The sequence below is a fragment of the Canis lupus genome, chromosome 12 (genome assembly GCF_003254725.2).
Source record: "Canis lupus dingo isolate Sandy chromosome 12, ASM325472v2, whole genome shotgun sequence".
Taxonomy (NCBI): domain Eukaryota; kingdom Metazoa; phylum Chordata; class Mammalia; order Carnivora; family Canidae; genus Canis; species Canis lupus.
Genome location: NC_064254.1, coordinates 1,601,827 through 1,623,506, shown reverse-complemented (window position 1 = coordinate 1,623,506; position 21,680 = coordinate 1,601,827). Strand labels below are relative to the sequence as shown.

The window sequence follows — 21,680 nt, the reverse complement described above, 5'->3', positions numbered from 1 at the left end:
AGAAGATGGGCAGATGGAAGTGACTCCAGATAGGATTTAAAAACAATTATTTATAGGTTAATCCTCAGAAATTTGTCATATATGGGTATTTCCCTGAGAACAATCTTCAACAAGGCATTAAATGCACCCTATGACTTAGATGGAGAATTGTTCCAGAATAGGGTTTATTGTCCATAATCACAGATTGCAGAAATGACAGTCCATCCCCGAAGTCCTTCCATTCTCCCAGATGTCCCTTTGACTTTGACTTTAACACAGACTCTTTCTTAATCTCACTTTCTTTCCAGAGGTTGCTGCGTGCTGCTACCCACCCACACCCCCCACCCCCATCCCTCTAACCTGAGGCAGGGGAAATCCCACAGCATCCATACAATTAGGTGTTGGTAAGGTTAGTCCTTGAAACACCAAAAGAAGAGAGAGAATAGAGGACGCTCGTGGTAGGTTTGGATTGAATCTAGTCACTTGGAGAAGAATGTTCCTTTTCAGCTCTTCCCCTCAAGGCTGCTCTTCTTCCAGTTCATTGTCAAATCTTTAGGGGAAAGAGAAAGGAGAGAAACATTGCTCCTTCCTCACTCTGCAGTCCAAGCTTCTACCCCAATAGGTAAGCAAATTTTCACTTGTCATCCTCTTTTTGTGTCCTTCTCAGATCCCAGGTTCCCTAGTTAGGCCTGGGTATATAATCCTCCCAGTTTATTTCTCTGCTTCTTCCTGACTCCTTGGTGACTATCCCTAGAGAGCTGAGCCCCAGCATAACGAGGCTTCCAGGGCAAGGAACCAGAAGAGAGCAAGAGGTGAATCAGTTAATATTCATGCAGCAACATTTTGTGGAAGAACCTATGCTCTTCCCCATTTCTTTGTCTTCGTATCTTGGTCCTTTCCTACTCTTCAAGCTGAGATCTGGGGGAAGCAAAAGATTCATGGATTTCTCCTCTGAGGATTCTGAGCCCTCTTTCATAAAACTTAAAATCTGTATTTTCATTTTGATGAAGTTCAAATTTTATTTAAAAAATAGAAATATTTTCATTTTGGATAATTTGGATTTTTTTAGGAGTTTATGTGCTTATGTTTGTATGTTTTTTTCTAATTTTTTAAAAAATTATTTATTTATTTATTCATGATAGACGTAGAGAGAGAGAGGCAGAGACACAGGCAGAGGGAGAAGCAGGCTCCATGCTGGGAGCCCGACGTGAGACTTGATCCCGGGACTCCAGGATCGCGCCCTGGGCCAAAGGCAGGCGCTAAACCGCTGAGCCACCCAGGGATCCCCCTTTTTATTTATTTATTTGTTTGTTTGTTTGTTTGTTTGTTTGTTCATGATAGACATAGAGAAAGAGAGAGAGAGAGACACGGGAGGAGGGAGAAGCAGGTTCCATGCCGGGAGCCTGATGTGTATTTTTATAGTCACAGTGATGACAAGGGATCACCTGAAGAGACAAAGTCAACCACTTAATTGAATAGTTTTCAATATGGGGTCTATATAGAATTGAGATTCAGTTCTAATTCATTCTTTGGCAGCAAAAATGTCTCCTAATCCTTCATCCGCTCTCATAGCATCTCACCCTTCTTCATGCCACTGTAATTAGTATTCCCTTGGCCAGACTAGAAGTTCCATGAAAGCAGAGACTGTGTCAGTTTCATTCATTTATGTATCCCCATTTCCTAGCATGCTGCCTGGAACATAGCAGGTCCTCATAAGTACTTGTTGAATGAATGAATGAAGGAGATGACACAAAAAAAATAGAGACAAGGCCTCTGCCTTGTAGAGTCTGTCAGAACTGAAATCGACACGCAAAATAAGAGAACATTACAAAACAATACATTTGTAGCACACTACAGTTTCTTTTAACTGAGAGAAGTTGATCTTTGAAGGGTCATCAGAGTGGCCCTCTCAGTTAAGGCACACAATACAAATCAGCCAACTTTGTCCAGGGACTACGGTGTAATTAAACTTTTCGTTACTCATTCCAGATGTCCTGCCTTTTCCAAAAATCCTTGAAATTAGAAAGAGGAAAAGGGAGGGAGAAAAGGTGGATTAATTTTCAACAGGAGCCCAGGGAATACAAAAATCAGAATATTTAGCCATAGGGGAAGAGGTGGCAGTGGACTAAGGTTATTGTGACACAGAACCCAGAAATAAAACTTGAGAAGTCTAGGTTAGTGACTTGAGTCTCAATACAAAACAGAGAGAGAAGTGTTTTGACACAATTCTGTGCCTACTGATGAAACTATCTCTCCTTCTGGCTGTCCTGGGATGGTCCTTATAGTCAGGCACAATGGCAGGTTATTAGAGAGCAAACTGAGGAAGGAGCCAAAATGAGGTACTGAGAACTGAATTCTCCTTCCCTGAAGAGCTGTGGTGGCCCTGCCCATGCTCAGAGCTGGTCAAGCAAGGTTGAATAATAAAAGGGACCTACATCTTTTATTAGGAGGAGCAGGACCAGTTTTCCACTGACACACCCAATGGAACAGGTTTAACCAGTTATAGAGGCAAAATATAGTACAAACTGAGGGGCACAGGTATTCTAGAATCATACTATTCAAAGCGTGGTTCATGGATCAGCAGCATCGCCACCCAAGAGCTTGTTAGAAATACAGAATCAGCAAAAATGAATGATTGGGGCTTCATCAAAATAAAAAGCTCTTGCACAGCAAAGGAAACAGTTGACAAAACTAAGACAACAGAATGGGAGAAGATATTTGCAAATGTCTTATCACATAAAGGGCTAGTGTCCAAGATCTATAAAGAACTTATCAAACTCAACACACATAGAACAAATAATCCAGTCAAGAAATGGGCAGAAGAGGGATGCCTGGGTGTCTCAGTGGTTGAGCATCTGCCTTTGGCCCAGGGCCTGATCCTGGGGCCCCGGAATCGAGTCCCACATCGGGCTCCCTGCATGGAGCCTGCTTCTCCCTCTGCCTGTGTCTCTGCCTCTCTCTCTGTCTCTCATGAATAAATAAATAAAATCTTAAAAAAAAAAAAAAAAAAGAAAAGAAAGGAGGCAAACCATAAGAGATTCTTAACTGAATATTGCTGGAGGGGAGGTAGGTGGGGGATGGGGTAACTGGGTGATGGGCATTAAGGAGGGCACATGATGTCATGAGCACTGGGTGTTATATGCAACTGATGAATCAATCAATTCTACCCTTGAACAATAATACTAACGTAACTGTTAACTAATTGAATTTAAATATTTTTTTAATTGTTGGGTTTTTTCTTCAGATTTTATTTACTTTTTTATGAGAGACACACAGAGAGAGGCAGAGACAGGCAGAGAGGGAAGCAGGCTCGCTCCCTTTGGGGAGCCAGATGCAGAACTTGATCCCAGGACCCGGGATCACGCCCTGAGCCAAAGGCAGATGCTCAACCACTGAGCCACCCAGGAGTCCCCCACCCTCCCCCACCCCCGAAAATTGTTTTGAGTTAAAGAGCATCTCTTGAAAAGTAGTTCAAAACAGGGTGAAAAATAGGGCAGAGAAAACTCAAAGCCAAGAGGAGCTAAGGAAACATGGTTAAATGGCATGTGGTATCCTGGGTAAGATCCTGGGACAGAAAAAAGTCACTGGGCAAAAAGTAAGAAATCTGAATAAAGCAGACTTTAGTTTACGAAAGAAAGAAGGAAAAGAAAAAAGAAAGGGGGCGCCTGGGTGGCTCAGTGGTTGAGGTCTGGTTTCTGCTCAGGGCGTGATCTGGGTCCCGGGTTCCCTGCGAGGAGCCTGCTTCTCCTTCTGCCTGTATGTCTGCCTCTGTGTGTGTGTCTGTCATGAATAAATAAAATCTTGAAAAAGAAAAGGAGAAATGAAATGCAGAATCATAGGCCCCACCCCATCCTTCCTAAATCAAATCCTGGGATTTAACAGGTTCCCCCGGTGATATGCATGCACAAGAAGATTTGAAAAGCACTAATATTTCCGAGGAAAAAGACTTGAATGGCAATGAATGCGTACGAGGGAAGAGAAGCTTCAGGTGACCCCGCAAAGGAAGATAGGCAGTTGGAGGAAAGAAGCTTGAGGATTTCTCTTGCAGCACCTTGCGCTGAACCGGCGAAGGAGCGGGCTGCGCGGCTCTGGCTCGGAGCTCGAACACCGGGAGGAAGGAGAACAGCACAGGTGGGCCTGAGGCCTCAGACAAAAGGAAAGGACTGCTACCGCTCTCCTTCACCACCAGCTCCGCATTCCCTCGCTCCCCCTAGGGACCCCAGTTGCCCAGTCTTCAGGCTTCCAGTCTCAATAATCGGGCCAGTCGGACCCAGCCAAGCTCGGTTTGATTCGGCCAGGATCGGTTGCTAAGGCCTGGAGCTTCCGGTTGCGGGGGAAATGACGTCACGTCCAAAAGGCGGGCCCACCAGGCCTCTCAGTCCTCCGGATTGGCTGCCGGGAATATGATTCGACTCGCAGCCTGGCGGGCTCCAGCGCTAGCTGTCATTGTCCCCAGGTGCTCCTGGCCCTCGACCGTCCTCTCCGCCTGGAGCAAGACTCCCAGGATAGTACTCAAAGCACTTGGCTCCGAAAGAAGACGTGATTCAAATGGTCTGGCTCTTGCTACCAGGCCAGGCGTTCCGGCCGCCCAGGTAGTTTTTGGCTCCGCCGGGTGTCCGTAGCTGGGCGGTGACCCGAGCCGCAGGGGTTTGTGGGATGTATAGTTCTGGAGGAGGTCTACAGTAGCTCTTCGGGGGACTGGACGCTCCAGCCGGACAGAGATCTTGGGAGGAAAACAAAAACAAAAACGACTTTGAGGACTGGGGGTCCTGGGTCCCCGCAGGACGGGAGACGACGAAAAGGGAATTGAAATAATCCTGCCATTAGCATTTTTGGGTTTTCTTTTCAGGTGCTGACCTGAAATTGATCATCCCACCCCGACCAACACCGTTCACTCACTGGTGGAAGGAACCGGTCGACCAAATGGAGACGCCACCGGCCAGTCTAATAGGAGACAAGGACACCTCTCAACCGCAACAACGACGGGAAGAGAACCCCCAGGAAAACCTTAAGTCAACCACCGAGATTAGGCAGCAGCCCCAAGACTGTCCTACTGAAATCCTCGAGCTGAGAGTGAGCTCAGCTCTGGCCAGCCGAGTTCTAGAGAAACCTCAAGAGACTGAAAAACTGGCTGCTGGACTTGAAGGAGACTCAGTGAAGTCTCCTGGATCAACCAGTGAGATGCCAGAGCCCCTTCCAGCTTCTGATCTCTGGTACTGTCCCGACGGAAGCTTTGTTAAGAAGATCATAATCCGCGGCCATGGCTTGGACAAACCCAAGCTAGGCTCCTGCTGCCGGGTACTGGCTTTTGGGTTTCCTTTTGGGTCAGGCCTGCCAGAGGGCTGGACAGAGATAACTATGGGGTTAGGACCGTGGAGGGAAGGGACTTGGGGGGAGCTCATAGAGAAATGCTTGGAGTCCATGTGTCAAGGTGAGGAGGCACAGCTTCAGATCTCCGAGCACCCTGAATCTCCATTCAGGCTCACACTGGCCTCCTTCACGCAGGGCAGGGACTCCTGGGAGCTGGAGGCCAGTGAAAAGGAAGCCCTGGCCAAGAAAGAACGCACGAGGGGCACAGAATTATTTAGAGCTGGGAACCCTGAAGGGGCTGCCAGATGCTACGGACGGGCTCTTCGGCTGCTGCTGACTTTACCCCCACCTGGCCCTCCAGAACGAACTGTTCTACACGCCAACCTGGCCGCCTGTCAGTTGCTACTAGGGCAGCCCCAGCTGGCTGCCCAGAGCTGTGACCGAGTGCTGGAGCGGGAGCCTGACCACTTAAAGGCCTTGTACCGAAGAGGGGTTGCCCAGGCTGCCCTTGGGAACCTTGACAAAGCAACTGCTGACCTCAGGAAGGTGTTGGCGGTAGACCCAAAAAACCGCGCAGCCCAGGAGGAGCTGGGAAAAGTGATCATTCAGGGGAAGAAACAAGATGCAGGGCTGGCTCAGGGTCTGCGCAAGATGTTTGGCTGATTAAAAGCTAAATCTTAAAAGTGACAGGCACCTGTGAATTGTGGTTTATGCTGTGAGATTTTGAGGAGACCCAGAGGGAGGGTTTCAGCTCGTGGCCCACTCCCAACGTTTGCCTTCCTGGAGAGGTAGCAGTGGTCTCAGGGCGCCTCTTTCCCTCTTTTACCATTAAAAGCCATATTTAAAAAGTGGGGGGAGTCATATGAGTACGTGTACCACATTTTGGGGTGTTTATCCATATCTTCTCCAGGACCGGGGGAGGTGGCAGGCCTTTAAGCCCCGGGAACTGCATCTCCCAGGCGCTCTCGCCGTGGCTCCCGCTTGGCGCATGCGCACGCCGTGTGGTCCCCTGTGCGTGGGAGCGTCGTCCTCCCGCCGCGCTCCCATTGGCCCGGCCTGTCCAGCCACCTCCTGTACTCAGCACCCTCCTCTCTTACTGGTCGGTAGAGCTTCCGGGACGTCGCCTTTTTTTTTTTAAGACTCAACTGATTAGTCGATGGTGGGGAGAGGCGGGCCTTGGGAACCGTCTCATGGTTGGGGGGCGGGAGGGAAAGATGGCGGAACTGATGCTCCTCAGCGAGATCGCGGACCCGACACGTTTTTTCACCGACAACTTGCTGAGCCCGGAGGACTGGGGTCTGCGGAGTGAGGCCTCGGGGAGGGAGGGGGGTTGTGTCCTGCTGTGATCCTGAGGCACGCAGGGAGGAAGCGGAGGGCTACGGAAGAAGGCCGGGCGAACAGAGACTCCATCACCCGCAGGAGGGCGGAGCGGGGCGCCCGTCGTGCTCTGGGGGGATGCGGGAGTTGGGGACGACCTCTGTTCCCTGCGGAAAAGTCGGGGTGTTCCGGGGTGGGGGAAGGAGGGACCGAAGTTCCTTGGCGGCATCAGGTTTCAAGTGGGCGGGCGGTAGGTCTGGCTGAGCCGAGCCAATGAGGGGCCAGCCCGGGGCTGTGCGGCTGTGCGGCTCCGCAGCCTGGGCCACCGGGCGACCCTTGACGCTCTGTGTCCCTCGCAGACAGCACCTTGTACACCGGCCTGGATGATGTGGCGGAGGAGCAGACGCAGCTCTTCCGTTGCCCAGAGCAGGATGTCCCGGTATCGCGCCCCCATCCTTGTCTTTCTAACCAGTGGCGGGTGGGATTGCCCCCGAACCAGGACTCTGCCCCAGGCCGGAGCTCTTGGAGCCATTGCCTTCTTCACATTCCCGCCGTTTAATGCTCCCCTTTATTCAGTTTGGCAGCAGCTCCCTGGACGTGGGGATGGATGTCAGTCCCCCTGAACCACCTTGGGACCCCCTGCCTATCTTCCCAGGTAAGATATCCTCTGTGACTCGCTCATCCTTCCAAAACCCTCGCTTTCCACTGTTTCCCAGGAACCGCGGGACTCCCTGTATCCTCACACCTCCTCTTCATAAGTCCTGTGCACTCCTCTCTCCTTAGGGCCCTTATATGTGTTCCCCTTTGCCCTGATGGAGGGGATCCTCACCGCCTTGTCTTTGGACACTTTTTGGACTCCTCAGACTCAACTTCCTGTTTATTCCCCAACTTTTCTTCCAGATCTTCAGGTGAAGTCTGAGCCATCCTCCCCCTGCTCCTCTTCCTCCCTCAGCTCCGAATCATCCCATCTTTCCACTGAGCCCTCCAGCCAGGTGAGAGCCATCTGACACCTTCTCCTGTTTGTGGCAGAGACTGAGTTCCATTCCCTTCGCCCCATAGGTGCTGAGAGACTATTTTCCGTGCTACAGGTCATGGAGTAGTGGTGGTGCCTTCAGATTTCTTTAATGTCTTTTTTTTTTACATGTCTCTGCAGTGGTTGTCTAGAGTCTTTTTATTTATTTTTTAAAAATTGTATTTATTTATTCATGAGAGACTCAGAGAGAGAGACAGAGACACAGGCAGAGGGAGAAGCAGACTCCATGCAGGGAGCCCGATGTGGGACTCAATTCCCTGTCTCCAGGATCGCGCCCTGAGCCGAAGGGCGGCCCTAAACTGCTGAGCCACCTGGGCTGCCGGGAGTCTTTTTAATATACAGTTATGTGCCAGCCGTGGTGGGGCTGGGAAGAAGAGAGTTGTTAACTGCTGAGGAGTCTAGAATTGCTCTTGCCCAAGTTGTTCACTTTAAGACAATATTTGAAATAATGAGACTTCATCGACCATCCCAGAATAAAATAGAGAAAACAGGGGACCAGAGACAGCTCAGGGAGATGCTCAGCACCATTCAAAGCAGAATATCAAATATTTAGTAAGCTGTGAAGCTTTTGTTCTTGGTCTTGCTCTCAACTCTTGTTTTCTTCTTTGTCTCCTTCCCTCTCACTCTCACCTAGGCCCTTGGTGTAGGGGAGGTGCTAGTTGTGAAGACAGAATCCTTGGCACCCCCACTCTGCCTCCTAGGAGATGATCCAACATCCCCATTTGAAACCGTGCAGATCAATGTGGGTCCCACCTCTGATGACCCCTCAGGTAATAACAGCCTACCACCACCCCCAGGCTTTCCCAAGGCAGAGAGAGAGAGAGAGAGAGAGTGAGGGTGTGTGTGTGTGTGTGTGTGTGTGTGTATGGGGGAGGGATGCAGGACACAGAGGAAAAGGCGGGGAGAGGAAATGGTAGATGACCAAAGGCCGGGAAGGGGAGGGAGAGTTTTAGGAAACCACAGCAAAAACTGCACTGAAGAGATGGGAATAGTTTTCCTTTCTTTTTCTCATCCCTAGTATCCTATTGTGTGATTTAACTTCCTATTGCTTTGCATTTAAAAAAAAATAAAAAAGTATGGATAGATTAGGGAATTTTATGTTATTCTTTCCTCCTGGTGTTTTATTATAAAGTTTTTCAAACTTACAAAAGAGCTGAAATACCATATACCCAACTCCTAGGTTCTACAACGAACATTATTTGTGCTACTTTTAAGTGTTACCAAGTTCATTTCCTCTTACCAATTTACACGTAAACATTTTTTAAAAAGATTTTTAATTTATTTATTCATGAGAGACACAGAGAGAGGCAGAGACATAGGCAGAGGGAGAAGCAGGCTCCCTGCAGGGAGCCCAATGTGGGACTCCATCCAAGGACCCGGGATCACACCCTGAGCCAAAGGCAGATGCTTAACTGCTGAGCCACCCAGGTGTCCCTACAGTAAGCATTTACTGAGCACCTACTCCATGCCACATACTGGACAGGGTGCTAGGGGTGCAAAGACGAAGATATGAGCACCACACTGACCCAAGAATCCTATAGTGTGGTGGGAGGGAAAAGACACATGCCAGTTGCTGAAGGTGTGGGAATTCCAGGATAGACATCATAGGGTGCCACGAAAGCTCATAAGGGGCAGCTCACCTGATGGGGGCTGGATCAGGGATGTGTTTCTGGAGGCAGGGTTTCCCGAGCCGAGTTTTGAAAGACATATAGAAATTAGCCAGAAGATGAATAGATGAATATGGAGATTCGTGTGTGTGTGTGTGTGTGTGTGTGTGTGTGTGTTGTGTGTGAGTCTAGGGAACTTGGATCCTGTGAGAGTGGATGTGGGGAGGGAGTGGGAAATGGCAAGAAGTTGCAGAGGCTGCAGGGCCAGGTGGGAACCCTGCTAAGGGACTCTTAGCTTTTATCCTGTGGACATTTGGGAGCCTCTGAAGAATCAAGCAGGAGAGCAATGTGATTAGAAAGGTGACTCTGGTGGCAAGTAGAGGGAATGGAACATGGAAAGGCAGGACTGAATGCATTTAATCAAGTAGGATATGTGGATGCCAAAAAGAAACAGAAAGAATAAAGTAGAATGGATGAATTGCAGTGACTTCTTGCATAGGATTTGAAGAAGATGCCTGGGTTTCTTGCCAGGGCAGATAGGTATGGTAAGAGCAAGAGCTCCCCAGTCAGGGACGATGATGAATTCAGTGCTGGACATGTTGAGTGTGGCTTGCAAAGTGGCTTCAGGGTTTCCTGTCACTGCCTCTCTTTGGTTGAACTCCAACCAGAAGCTATAGGGCAAGGGAGCCCAGTGATTCAGTCCATTCATGTTTTCCTCTCTGGCCTCAGAGCGATGCTGGGAAGGATACAGAGTGGGCCCAGAGAGACAAACAGACCATATCCACGTATTATTAAAAGTTACAAAGAGAATAAACAAGATGAGGATTGAAAACCTTTTCACAGCAAATTGATTGTTGGTGACTTTAAGGAGTCAGATTCTCTGCTAAACAAATTAGGTCTCTTGAGGGCCTGTGCTTCACCCATCACTTTGATAGACAGGAAGCATCAGACATAATCCTTGCTTTTGGAGAGTCTCATGAGGGTCATAACACATGCTTAATAATCAAATAGTGGTCACCTCTGAGGAGGGATCTGGGTGGCTGGTGGACAAGGAAGGGAAGAAGATCTGTTTCACTGAATTACCCTTGGTCCTTTGGGGTTTTATATCATATGCTTGTGCTAACTATTCACAAATGGAAGTTGAAATTTTAATATAGCAGTCTTAGGAATTATATAATTAAGAATATAAATGAGTGGTATGGACCAAAGGTAGTGGCAGACTGTTGACCTTGGAGCTGAATCTGGCCCTTGGATGAGTTTTATTTTGCCCATGTGGGGTGATCACTGTGCCTCACAGGTGGATTTAACAGAGGCCAGGAAGGCTCAGAGGACTGAGTCTTTGCGATTTGGGGCCTGGGAGGCTGACAGAGTAGAGAGGGAATTTGTGTGAAGGGACAGGCAGTGAGCCCCGAGGTGGGGTATGAGAAAGGAAATGATCAGCAGGCATCTCAGGGAGTGGGAATCAGAACATAGGGGAGCAGTCAAGGGTAGAAATGCAGACTTAGCTGTTGTCAGCATAAAGACTCATAATGGCTTTAGGAGCCAGGGAAAAAGATGGGAAAGTCCTGGGTCAGAAGGTGAGAAGAGAGCCAGCAAGTCAGCAGCCCATGGCTCTAGCTCCTTCTAGATTGTATGCCTACGGCCAGCTTTATTTTTCTGGTACAAAAGAGAAAGGACCATGTCTTCTATCCCCTCTCTTAATTCTCTTCTGTAGTGTTTATCTGATATCCAGCATTTTGTCTCCTATCATCCGATAGATATCCAGACCAAGATAGAACCTGTCTCTCCGTCCTCCTCCATCAACTCTGAGGCTTCCCTGCTTTCAGCAGAGTCCCCCAGTCAGGTGAGCATCAACTGTTTTTTTCTGTCTCATATTCTGGTGAGTTCCTTCTGACTCTCAGAAGTATGAAAGCATTCTTTTTCAGCTCCTTCTCCTTGACATTCCTCCTGACTCACATATCTTCTGGAATGCCCAACACAGGCTTTTATAAGAGAAGAGGTACTGGAAGTGAAGACGGAGTCACTGTCACCTCAAGGGTGTCTCCTGCAGGATGTCCTAGGCCCCCCACTTGGAGGTGTCCAGATCAGCATGGGCCCATCCTCCGATGGCTCCTTAGGTAATAGGGCCTCCTGACACCTTGGGATCCCTGGCAAGATGCCTTGAGTCTGACATTCCTTCCTTCCTTCCTTTCCCCTTCCATCAGGCAAAGCCCTGCCCACCCGGAAGCCACCCTTGCAGCCCAAACCTGTGGTGATAACCACCGTCCCAATGCCACCCAGAGCTGTGCCCCCCAGCACCACCATCCTGTTGCAGCCCCTTGTCCAGCCACCCCCAGGTACTGAAGAAGGAGAGAAGGAGCTGGGCTGGATTGACTTTCTTGGCGAGCTCATAGCCATTGAGGCTCCCAACCTTTGGGTCCTCAGGTGGGGGTGTGTATACTATAACTCCACCTGACCTACAGGTCTCACTTCCCCCTAATCATTTGCCCCAGTGTCCCCAGTTGTCCTCATCCAAGGTGCTATTCGGGTCCAGCCTGAGGGGCCAGCCCCCGCTGCTCCAAGGCCTGAGAGGAAGAGCATTGTTCCAGCTCCTATGCCTGGGAACTCCTGCCCACCTGAAGTGGATGTAAGTATTGGGGAGGAGGGGGCTAAGGCTAGTAATAGGAAGGGAGGAGGGAAGTCTGTCATGGGAAAGAGAATTGTGGATTGAGGAAGGAACAAAAAAGAAGTGAACACATAAAATGATCCTGAAGGTCAAGTGGATAACAGCTTATATTTGCATGTCAACATCAAATCTGTATAATTTACTGACACCATTCCAGGATAACAGCTTATATTTGCATGTCAACATCAAATCTGTATAATTTTAGGATCCTTACTTAGTTTTGCTATCACTGCAGGCAGAGAAATGGAATGGTGTCAGTAAATCTAAGGCAGTGGTTGTGACTGTGGCGGTAGTTAGTAGAGGGAGGCTCCTAACAGAAAACCAGGTAAAGTGTTCTTTAATTATAGCAAAGTTAAGCTGTGGGCCCTTAAAAAGAATTGAGAGGAAGGAAGACACCCCGCCCCCCAACCAGGGAAAGGAACGGAGTTTCCACCAGGAGCTAGGATGGAGGAAGTTCTTCCTACAGTCTGACTTCTCCCAGCTCTGAGGAACAGGAAAGATGGAGTGGTGAGAGAAGGGCTCTTCCTTGAAATGTTTTAGCAGAGAGGGATGGCCCTTCTCCAGCCAAGTAGGTAGAGGACAGGAAGGCAGGAGAGTGGCCAGTGTGAGCAGTGGCTGATCAGTCCCTGAAGTTGGGAGATATGGTTCCCCTCTCCCACCCATCTGTCGTTCCTTTCTTTGACTGTTCGACCGTCCGACCGTCTGGGGACCCTAGGCAAAGCTGCTGAAGCGGCAGCAGCGAATGATCAAGAACCGGGAGTCAGCCTGCCAGTCCAGGAGGAAGAAGAAAGAGTATTTGCAGGGGCTGGAGGCCCGGCTGCAGGCGGTGTTGGCGGACAACCAGCAGCTCCGCCGGGAGAATGCTGCCCTCCGGCGGCGACTGGAGGCCCTGCTGGCAGAGGTAAGACCGGTCAACCTTGGGGGGCCAATGGGAATACCTGCTCCTTTGGGCTGACTTATGCCTCTCTCTCTCTCTCTCTCTCTCTCTCTCTCTCTCTCTGCCCTTTCTCTGCACCTTAGAACAGCGAGCTCAAGTTAGGTTCTGGAAACAGGAAGGTGGTCTGCATCATGGTCTTCCTTCTCTTCATTGCCTTCAACTTTGGACCTGTCAGGTGAGACCTTCCCCACCCACCCCCAAGCTTCAGGGTGAAGGCCACCCTCACCACTGCCTGCCGGCATGCATTGGCATAGTGCCTTTCATCCTGCTTACACACAGACAGTGCTGGTGTCCTTAGCACCAGTGATGCATCCAGCCAGTCCCTTCTCATTCCATCATTTTTCTCAAGTGGTAGGTCCTCACCTGGAGCAGATAGTGCTAATAATATTGGTGAAAATAGTCACTTTTAAAGCGCTTACCGAGTTCTCATGCTTCCTGGCTTTAGGGGGTAGGGATAGTTCTCATTCCCATCTTACATGTGAAGAGATTCACTCTTGTGGAGTAGACTGGAACCCACATGGGCTGTCTGCAGAGCCTAGGATCTTAAGCAGGCCCCTTGATAAAGCCAGAACCCCTCACTCTCCGTCCTTCCTTATCCCCAGCATCAGTGAGCCTCCTCCAGCTCCTCTGTCTCCTCGGATGAGCAGAGAGGAACCTCAGCCCCGGAGACACTTGCTAGAGTTCTCAACACAAGAGCCAGTTGAGGGAGTGGAACCCCTTAGGGGTTCTTCCCTGGGCCCTGAGGAGCTCCATCCCAGCCCACCAGGCCGACCAGGTTTCAGGTGAGGAGAGGGCCCTCTCCCTTTTGGGAAGTACACTTTGCCAAGTGTATCTTCTCCCCAAAAGTTACCTTTTCTTTTTGAGGGGAGCCAGAGTTCTCTTGCCATCATTGCCTGTTCTGCTGGTCAAGGGGTGCTGGTCAGCCTCTGGTCATTTCCCCCTTCCTGCCTCACTCCAGGAACCTGACAGCCTTCCCCGGGGGTGCCAAGGAGCTGCTCCTGAGAGACCTGGACCAGCTCTTCCTCTCCTCTGACTGTCGGCACTTCAACCGGACCGAGTCTCTGAGGTGCGGTTGCCAGCTGAGGCACATCCTCTCTGGCCTGGCTGTCCTGCTGTGCTAAAGCACCAGTTCTCCCTGCCCTCTCTTCTTCCTGCTGCTTGCGGGCAGGGAAGATGGGAGCCTTGGCCTCTGCTTCCTTAGGCTTGCTGATGAGCTGAGCGGCTGGGTCCAGCGCCACCAGAGAGGACGGCGGAAGATCCCCCAGAGGGCCCAGGAGAGACAGGTAGGAGGGGGCTAGGGCTGGTTCCAGGAAGGCCCACTGGAAGACTAGATGTCTTAGGGATTTTGAGTTAGCATCTCTTTGTGGAGGTTTGAGGGATCATTTGGGGTGAGTGGAGGGGTGAGGTGACATCAGCTTCCAGGGGCCGTCTCTCTTTCCCTTTGCCTTCACCCTCTTCACATCCTTAGATACTTCTCCTTCCAGAAGTCTCAGCTACGGAAGAAGTCACCTCCAGTTAAGGCAGTCCCCACCCAGTCCCTGGTGCCCCCAGAGAGGTGAGTGTATGGGGGTGCTTGTCTGTTATTAAGGGAGGTTTCACTCTCAAGAGCTAAACCAAAAAAAAAAAAAAGCTAAACCCCCAGAATCTGTCCTGTGCCCATTGTCATTGCCATCAGTGGCATTGTGCCTTCCTCATCCGTTGGGGGCTCTTTTCCTTTTCTCCCTCATCCTCTCCCACCTTCCCCAGTGGGACCTGAGCATTGGGCTTAGTTCCTCCCAAATCCTGTTTCTCCACTTGGCTAGGGACTTTGTGGGCCAACTGCAGCTGTATCGCCACCCAGACCGTTCACAGCCAGAGTTCCTGGATGCAATTGACCGACGAGAGGACACCTTTTATGTTGTGTCTTTCCGAAGGGTGAGTTCCTCCCCTGCCCCATCCCTGTCACCCTGGGTTCTCCAGCAGTCTATCTTGAGGCTGAGGCTCTAGAGTAGGATGGAGGAACCTGTCCACATCTTTGCCTCCAGCCTCCTGGCCTGGCCCTTCTGTCTCCCAGGACCACTTGCTGCTTCCTGCCATCAGCCACAATAAGACGTCTCGGCCCAAGATGTCCCTGGTGATGCCTGCCATGGCTCCCAATGGTAATTCTCTCCTTGCCGGGGCTGGGGAGGGCTGAAATTGAGGAGGTGAAGGTTCTGCTAGGAAGGTCCAGCATGAGGAGCTAAGGGGGAAATGGAGAGAGGAGTGGGCCATTTCAAAGAGAGGCTAGACTCCTGGATGAGAAGCGGGGAAATGGGTGGAGAGGAAGACAGAGTGCAGGAGGCAAGAGTGTAGGCCATCTGTTGGTGAGGGCCTTGAGTAGGTGTGGGCAGAGGAGGTGGGCTGGGAACTGCCAGATTCTCACCTCCTGTTTTCTCTTGATGTCCTCTCCCCTACGATCTCCCTCATATGTGTTCTCTGTGATTTATCCACGTCATCTTCTTTTCTCACCCCTCTCCTCTCCCTGTACCAACTCCATCCCTGCCGTCTCCTTGACCTGTGGATGTGGATCTGCCTCCTCACCATTGCCCCTCCATCCCTGTCTGCCTCTACCTTTCTCCTCTGTTTGCCTGCCCTTCTGCTCTTTCTTAACTCTCTCCTTCTCACAGAGACCCTGTCAGGCCAGGGGGCCCCAGGGGACTATGAGGAGATGATGCAGATCGAATGTGAGGTCATGGACACCAGGGTGATTCACATCAAGACCTCCACAGTGCCCCCCTCGCTCCGAAAACAGCCGTCCTCGACCCCGGGCAATGCTACAGGTGGCCCCTTGCCAGCTTCTGCAGCTGGCCAGGCCCACCAGGCCTCCCACCAGCCCTTCTACCTCAATCACCCCTGACCTTTGCAACTTACACTGACTTAGAGCTGGTTGTGTGTTGGGCGGGGGCGGGGGGGGTGGTGGCGCAACCCAGTGTGGCTTTCCTAAGTTCTCAGATCCCCGGGCTTGGGGCAATTGGTAAAGGGAAGACAGGGTGTGGGGTTAAGCACTTATTTGGAGATGAGGCAGTTCACCTCTATTCTTACCCCTTTTTAGAATATAGACTCCTCTAATTTCTCTGAACCCCTAATTCCTGCTTCTTTCTTCGAGGGTATTGAGTGAGACTAAGTTTTGGGATGGGTGGACTCCTACACACTCTTCATTCTTTTGTTTCTCTATTTGAGGGGTGGGGGTGGAGGTGGGAATTTAGTCCCCAGGAGGGACAAGGGACATTTTTACATTTTGGAGCTAGTTACTGGGAGTAAAGGATGGGTGGTAGTGGGAGATCAGGTTTATGTATATGTACAATCTTCTTTTTTATTATTAAATAAACAACTTGGAGGGAGTTGAAGGAATGGTGGCTGCCTTCCTGGCTCATGATGGAGAATTTGGGGGAAATTGGCTTCTGTAGGGCCAGTACATCAGAGAATCAAGCACTGAAGACGTAGCCGACTCAGGGGTGGAGTGGGTATGGGATCCCAGACCTCATGTCATCCCCTTGTCCCCACCCCTACAACACTGGGGTATGTCTGTCTAGCCAGGGGATGAGGGTGGGATGTCTCATGGCGTGACAGCCTTGAGGATACAGATCCCTGGAATGTGTCTGAGTAAACAGGAAGGACAGGGGGCCCCACACCCTGTCTTCCCTTTACCAAAGCCTGGGCCCCCTGCATTCTAGCAGGTTCTCCCTCCCTCCCCTTGATTTCCAGGACGAGCAGCTTGAACAAACAGCAGAGCTGGGGCCAGAGGGCTGCAAGCCAGAAAGGAGGGGCCACACTGGAGATGGGGGTGGTGTTTGGAGGGAAGGGGGATGTTAAGGAGCATCTTCTCAGCCCCAAACTGGAGGACACTGAGACTTGAGAGCCTAGTTGAAAGAAAAGGATGAGAACGGATCTGGCAGGAAAGGCTGTGGTTCTAATTAGGAGGAAGGGGGACAGGACAGAGGGTGAGGGGCCAAATCTCACTCCACCTGGGGGGATCCTGTCAGTGGCTTCTGTCCAGCAGCACCTCTGGCCTGGCCCTGCAGGAGTGTCCTGGGTCAGCTAGAGGGTGTGGGCTGGGCCTGGGCTCAATGCCCAGATGACAGGGGCCGCCCAGGCCTTGAGCCCAGGCCTAAAGGAGGAGGGGAGAAACTCACGTGTCCAGCCAGGCTCCCCCACTTCCCATTACTGTGTTTGGGGTGAAAACACTGAGTAACTATGGCAACCTGGAACTAGGGCTCCCAGGAACTAGGCGCCTCCTCCCTCTGGAGGAGCCCAGCCCTGGCTTCTGGGCCTTCCTGTCCTTGCGTCCCTTGAGCCTCATCCAGGCAGTGAGTGCAAGGACAGGGATTTGTGAAGCAGATCGCCTGAATTTGATTCCCTGCTTTACCTTTCATCCATGGATGTCCTTGATATGTAACTTACACAGTCTGGGCCTTAGTTTCCTCATCAGTAGCATGGAATACTCCTGCCTACTCCTCAGGGATGGTGTGAGGATGAACGATGTCACTAAAGGCACACCTGTCCCTTGTCCCTCACACCTGTCTCTCTGCATTTACATTGCCCCTTTCTCCTCTGTTCTACTCCTACCCCAACTGGGTGCATCACCGTCCTATCGTCCCATCATCCCATGGTGACATCGCTCCTGACCGCAGCACAGGGATGTTCCCAAGTGCTGGCATCTCGGACTGGGGGCCCTGGGGTGGGGCCTGCTGCACCTCTGACTGAGTGGCAGGGGACACCTGGCACTTTGCTGTGAGCTGGCACAGTCGGCTGACTGCTGGCTGAGTTATGGGGTGGCAGAAGGCTCAGGAGGGGCGTGGAGGGAGGGAGGAGGGCTGGGAAGGGGAAGGCAGGTGAGTCTCTGGCTGTGGCTGCCACCCACCAGGCCCACGTGTAGCCCAGGTCACTAGGCCACCTCAGCACAGGGCTGCTGTCCGCTCCTGTACCCCCAGGCTCACCCAGTCTTTCTCTGGATCCAGCCTTTTGTTCCTCTTATCATCCCTGACCCATTGCCTCTGCCTCTTTGCTCTGGATTCCTCTCTGCCTCTCCTTGCCCTCACCCAGCCAGGAGTCCTCACTTCCTCTATTCAACCTCACCTCTTCTTTTGGACTCTAGTCTCCATTCCTCCTTCCTTGTTTCCTCACTCCTTTTTGTATTTTGCCCTTCCTCCCTGCTGCTTCACTCTTTTCTGTTCCTTCTGTTCTTCCATCCTCCTACTGCTGACTCTGTGCTCTGGCTTCTCCCCTCCTCATGCCACCCCCTCCCTAGTTCTCTTCACACCCCTTTGTCCACTTCTCTTCTCCCCAACTGCTGCTTTGGCCCTCCCCCACCCTTCCCCTCTTCAATCCCCCGTCCTCTTCCCAGCTGTAGGGGCCAGGACTGGAGAGCCTAATGTTTGCCTCATCGTTCTGCTATGGCTTCTGGATACAGCACATCTGGATTCCAGGGCCCAGATGTGTGGTTGCCACAGCAACCTCAGTCCCTCTGGTAAATATAGGCGCCCACCCGCCCCAGAGCAGAGAACAAAACAATTGTGTGACTTTCTTTTGTCACGAGATAGAAATGTCCTCCCTCCTCCCTTCTCCCCACACCCGTGTCTCCCGGCAGAGGAGGTCCTAAGGGTCCAAAGCCTGCCTTCTGTGGCTCTGTTGTCCCTTCCCAGCCCCGGGCTCTTGGTTCTTTCCCATGTCCTGTGTCAGGCCGTCTCTTCTCTCTGAGCCCCTTGCCCCACTATCTCCTCAATAGTGGAACATTGAGTCTCCTGGCTTAGACTTGGTGATTTTTTCTTACTGAATCTGTGTAATAACTGGATGCAGAAAAGAGTTTCAAAAATCCAGATTTTCTGCCCTGAGTCTTCTATCTTTCCATGGCTCTTCCTGGGGGAGGGGAGAGAATACAAGCTTGGGAATTGGAAAACCCGGGTGGAGGCCCACTTTCACCCTTGGCAAGTCCCGTGGACAGGTCACCTGACCTCTGCCGTCCTCCATTTCCTCAGCCACAAGGCCAGATGAATCCAAGGCCTGTGCTGTGCTGCAGAGTGTTTTGTCAATGGGAGCCCGGTACAACTGCCTTGTCCCCCTCCCTAGGACTGCTCCCTTGGCCCGCAGCCCCTGGCCTCTCCTCGCTCGCTGTCTGCACCTGCAGGGTCTTGCCCTTGATTGCCCTCCTTGCCTTCCCTCTGTACCTTTTATCCCTCATCCTCCTGAGGTCAGGACAGGAGCAAAGATGGAAGCCCAGAGACGAGACCCTGGACTGAGGATTCTGAGATCAGCCAGAGCACGTGGACAGCTGTCAACAGCTCCGACCTTTCTCCCCACTGCCTGAAACACCTTCGTGAAGGCGCCTGGCTCTGACAATTAGGCCTCCCTGCCTCCACGCCTAGGGCTCCTACCAGACTCCCTTTCCCCATCCTTCGCACCCAGTCCTCTCACAATTCCTTAGTTTTTTTTTTTTAAAGATTTTATTTTATTTTTTTTTAAGATTTTATTTATTTATTCATAGACACAGAGAGAGGCAGGCTCCATGCAGGGAGCCCGATGTGGGACTCGATCCCGGGTCTCCAGGATCACACCCCAGGCTGCAGGTGGCGCCAAACCGCTGCGCCACCAGGGCTGCCCTCACAATTCCTTAGTGACAAGCATTTATTAGGCACCTGTGCTATGCAAGGTCTGGTACTTCCCCAACAAGATGCAAACATATGTGAGATGAGAGCTCCTCCAAGAGCCTAAATCCAGGGGCTAAGTCAAATTGTAGACCATGATGACTTCAGAACCTGGAATTCTGTCTGTTGAGCTTCCAGTGGCTTCCTCAGATGCCTTGTAACCCTGTGCAATCCCCCTCTGTTCTCTGAGACTGTGGTGTCCCATTTGCCACTTGCCATGGGCTTCCAAAACACCCCGTGGCCGTTCTTTGAGCTCTCACGTATCCAGGGTCTTCTGGCCACTCCTTGGGCCAAGTATACTCATGGTGACCATACTTAGTAAATAATAAGACCAAGATTAATGCATAGGGCAAACAGTGGCTATGACCATGGGACAGAATTACTGAAACCTGGGGATATAAGGGAAAATCCATCCTCTGTGCAGTCTGCTCTCGCCAAGTAATCCTGTTTCAGACCCTCCCTCACCCTTTCATGTGCTCCCCTGGCCCCCAGCCCCCCAGATCAGAGGGAAATTGTTACCTACTCCAGGCTCTGGAGGCTTTGGGCCAAGGCACAGGAAGGAAGCTGAGCCCAGTTCCGTCCAAGATGCTGACTTCATCCTCCCCATCAAAGCCAGGAAAAAAACAGCCACACACACATACAGACACACGGGGACACCCATGCGAGGGTCTGTGCAAGCTTTTGCCCTCAGCCAGAGGTCACTGACTGGGCATGTGGCAGCCACATGTGCCAGTGTGCTTTGACCCAGGATCAACACACCCTGCAACCAGGGGGATCCAATCTAGGGTGCAGACCCCTATGCTCCAACCCAAGTGACAGACTCAGACACACAAAGGCTTCTTCAGGTCCCTTTCACCCATCACCTATGACTGGACCAGTCTATTCCCCAATGGTGAGGTTGGTAGTGGGGTAGCAAGAACTCTCCTTGTGAAACCTGGGGCAGGGATGCCTCAGCCTGGATACTTCTCTTCAGTGGCAAAAGTCTCTTTAGCCCCTGGTCAAGACAGTGAGCACAAAGGAAAATGGGGCCACACAGGGATATTTCTGCTGTCCTGTCTTCTAGTGTCAGTCATCTTGCCTCTGCCTGAGGTCAAAGTGCTTTCCTCTCCCAGCTCCCAGCTCTCCTTACCCCCGCTTCTGCTCCCCTGCCGCACCTTTCAGCCTTCCACTGACTTAGCCCAGCTATTCACAGGCCCACCCCCACATCTGCCTCCTGCCTCTAGCTCTGGCTCCATCCCTAAACCTCTCTCCTAAACCTCCTGCCTAAGTTTTCGGCTCCTCTTCCCTGTCTCCCCTGAACCCCAACCTCCTTCCCAAGTCTTCTACATCCTGGTGCTGAGCCAAACCCTTGATTGGCCGGTACCCAAGCCTCCTCATCTGCCATTTCTCTAGAATTTGCTGAGGTGAGAGAATGAAAAGGGGGCAGTGATCCCAAGCTGAAAACAGGTAGTGGACTAAACAGAACAGAGGGGGAGAGGCAGTACAGGGACAGGGCAAGTAGAAAAGATAGAAGAGATGAGGCTGAGGTGGGAGCAATAGGACCAGGCAGGAGGGATGGGTGGGGACAAGGAGTTCCAGAGAAGGCCTCATGCCGGGGAGGGATTTGGGCTTGGGAGGGAGGTTTCCTCCCCCACCCCACACACATACACACTGCCAGGAGATAATGGCCGGAAGAGAAAGGGGGTGCTGGGCAACAGGTAGGTGGGGCAAGATCCCAGCTGGAGCAGAGTGGTGGGAGAGGAGGTGCCGAGGAGGGAGAGGGCTGGCCACTGTGGAAGGGTGTTGGTAGAGAGGAGAACCCAGTGAGAGAGCAGGAGCAGCAGGTGGGCAAATGGTGGGGAGAAAAGAGAAATGGCATAAGGTTTGGGGATGTCAAGTTGGGCAAAAATTGGGGTGGAAAGGAAGAGTCCAAATGCGATGGGGAAAGGATGTGGGAGGGATGCCCCAAGGATGCAGGGGCAAGTCGACTGTATTGTGGGACTCAGTGATCCCAGACGGGGAGGCGGGGAGAGGGGGCATGCAATGACGTTGGGAGGGCCTGGCAGGGACTGGAGGAGTGGGAGGACCTGCCCCATCTCCGCTCCCCTCCCTGACCTCATGCTGGTCCTCCCCTTCTCCTCCCCCTGCTCGCTGCAGACTCCCTCCTTCTTACTGTCTGCGAGATCCACGGTCT

At 51.6% G+C, this 21,680-nt stretch overlaps 2 protein-coding genes and 2 long non-coding RNA genes across 7 annotated transcripts; 2 read left to right on the top strand and 2 right to left on the bottom strand.

The window, feature by feature from the left end:
- Positions 1–3,015: 3,015 nt before the first annotated feature.
- LOC112641345 (uncharacterized) lies at positions 3,016–6,292 on the bottom strand. Its single transcript, XR_003124593.3, has 2 exons — positions 6,166–6,292; positions 3,016–4,702 (listed from the first exon to the last, which is right to left on the bottom strand). It is a non-coding gene; the product is annotated as an uncharacterized LOC112641345 (long non-coding RNA).
- On the top strand, positions 4,434–5,976 carry FKBPL (FKBP prolyl isomerase like). Of its 2 annotated transcripts, none has more exons than XM_025418270.3 (2): positions 4,434–4,571; positions 4,829–5,976. In XM_025418270.3, the coding sequence occupies exon 2, from the start codon at positions 4,903–4,905 to the stop codon at positions 5,950–5,952; it is 1,050 nt and encodes a 349-aa protein (XP_025274055.1). In that variant the 5' UTR covers positions 4,434–4,571; positions 4,829–4,902; the 3' UTR covers positions 5,953–5,976. The 2 variants fall into 2 exon arrangements, with proteins under 2 accessions (XP_025274055.1, XP_025274056.1); XM_025418271.3 differs by lacking the exon at positions 4,434–4,571 and having other exon boundaries at positions 4,696–5,277; positions 5,485–5,976.
- Positions 6,293–6,426: 134 nt separating the features above from the next.
- ATF6B (activating transcription factor 6 beta) lies at positions 6,427–21,661 on the top strand. Of its 3 annotated transcripts, none has more exons than XM_025418260.3 (18): positions 6,427–6,585; positions 6,966–7,045; positions 7,183–7,261; positions 7,507–7,598; positions 8,274–8,409; positions 11,004–11,089; positions 11,228–11,363; positions 11,451–11,582; positions 11,739–11,872; positions 12,627–12,812; positions 12,932–13,023; positions 13,451–13,630; positions 13,807–13,914; positions 14,050–14,131; positions 14,333–14,403; positions 14,651–14,762; positions 14,902–14,986; positions 15,494–16,217. In XM_025418260.3, the coding sequence occupies exons 1-18, from the start codon at positions 6,480–6,482 to the stop codon at positions 15,721–15,723; spliced, it is 2,127 nt and encodes a 708-aa protein (XP_025274045.1). In that variant the 5' UTR covers positions 6,427–6,479; the 3' UTR covers positions 15,724–16,217. The 3 variants fall into 3 exon arrangements, with proteins under 3 accessions (XP_025274045.1, XP_048947920.1, XP_025274044.1); XM_049091963.1 differs by lacking the exon at positions 15,494–16,217 and adding an exon at positions 21,644–21,661 and having other exon boundaries at positions 6,448–6,594; positions 14,873–14,986; XM_025418259.3 differs by having other exon boundaries at positions 6,450–6,594.
- Positions 14,719–16,993, bottom strand: LOC112641346 (uncharacterized). The gene is made up of 2 exons (XR_007401056.1): positions 16,832–16,993; positions 14,719–15,066 (listed from the first exon to the last, which is right to left on the bottom strand). It is a non-coding gene; the product is annotated as an uncharacterized LOC112641346 (long non-coding RNA).
- Positions 21,662–21,680: the final 19 nt, after the last annotated feature.